Here is a 1,433-nt window from a genome sequence, read left to right on the forward strand (position 1 = left end):
GGCCATTTTTTGGTTGCAGCCATCATTGTTGTTTGGAGGGCCCGGGCTGGGGATTCGAACCTGCCACCTTAGGTGTATGTGGCTGGCACCTTAGCCGCTTGAGCCACAGGTGCCGAGCCATGCCTGGCTATTTTTAGAGGCTGGGTCTTGCTCTGGCTCAGGCTGGTCAAGAACTCTTTCTTTCTTTTCTAGAGATGAGGGTCTTGTTGTGTTGCCCAGGCTGGTCTTGAACTCTAAGGCTCAAGCAGTCCTCCTGCCTTGGCCTCCTGAGTTGCTGGGATCACAGGTGTGAGCCACTGTATCCAGCTTGTTAGCCTTGATTGCACTGCTTAGACCTGAGAGTGTCCTAGTCCTAATCTTAGAAAACAAATAAAGAAAGAAAATGTCCAGCATTTTCATTAAATGGTAATAGTATTTTATCCAGAGAAGCTGATGATGTTTTTGACAAGCTAAGGGACAGTTTTGGTCTTTGTCAGATGCTCATGCAAGTCTCTTAACAGATGTGTTCACCTGTCACATCTATGGAGAACCTCTCCTGGGACAGGTTTTGAAACTAGAAAAGGCTGAGGAGTAAAGTGCAGCTGACTCCCCCATGGTTCCTATGTCTAGGGCCAGCGACCAGCCCTGGAAAATCATCAGTAGCGACTCCCGTGGGCAGCTTCATCTGCTGACAGTGAGTGAGATGGAGCCCAGGCTGCAGAAAGTGGCCTCATGGCAGGCCCATCACTTTGAGGCCTGGATTGCTGCCTTTAATTACTGGCAGACAGAGACTGTGTACTCAGGTCAGTGCCCCTCTGGTGTACACACTCGCCTTTCCCTACTCTCTTAACTTCAGTCACTGTTTATATTCCAGAAGTGACAACATTTTCCTTGTTGGACCCAGATCTTTATTCTGGGCTGTGGGTCCCTTTGTCTTGTGGCCGTCTACCGTCCTGCCTGGTTTTTATGCCCTGCTGTGCAACTGGGCTCTTTTTCTCTGTCCCACCCTACAGGAGACCTCCTGCCCCATCTCTGTCCCTGTCTCTGTCACAGGACATGGTCTGAATGCTCAGCTCAAAAATTTGACGTCATGGTGGGTCCCTACCCTCCTGTGAGTCCCAGGTGCACTGGTTTGTCTTCTGAGTGTCTCTTGGAACTAGCCATTTTTGCTGTTTTCCCTGCAGCCACCACCATCGCACACATTTGGACAGAAGAGCAATAAGCAGTGGCCCTGCTTTGCTCCTCTCAGCCCAGTCCCCACCCAATGGCCAGAGCATTTGTTTATCACGCCTCACTCATTGTTAGAGCCCTTCATGTTTCTATTTCATTTAGGATAACATCCAAAACAGGAGGTGAGATGGCCCATGGCCCTGTGTTGTGTGGGCAGACCTACCTTTCCAGCTGGTTTGAGTGACTGCTCTCAATCTTCTTTTTTTTTTTTTTTTTTTTTTTTA

The 1,433-nt window shown here is 49.1% G+C and overlaps 1 protein-coding gene across 1 annotated transcript in view; it reads left to right on the forward strand.

Moving 5' to 3' along the window:
* DPH7 (diphthamide biosynthesis 7) overlaps positions 1-1,433 on the forward strand; it is a 20,594-nt gene that overhangs the window by 6,145 nt on the left and 13,016 nt on the right. The window contains exon 5 of the mRNA XM_012808175.2: positions 610-782. Coding sequence (XP_012663629.1) covers positions 610-782 — 173 coding nt within the window. The remainder of the gene's footprint in view (positions 1-609; positions 783-1,433) is intronic.

This window comes from Otolemur garnettii, unplaced genomic scaffold, assembly GCF_000181295.1.
Source record: "Otolemur garnettii isolate 467f Iridium unplaced genomic scaffold, OtoGar3 scaffold00087, whole genome shotgun sequence".
In the NCBI taxonomy this organism is placed as follows: Eukaryota; Metazoa; Chordata; class Mammalia; order Primates; family Galagidae; genus Otolemur; species Otolemur garnettii.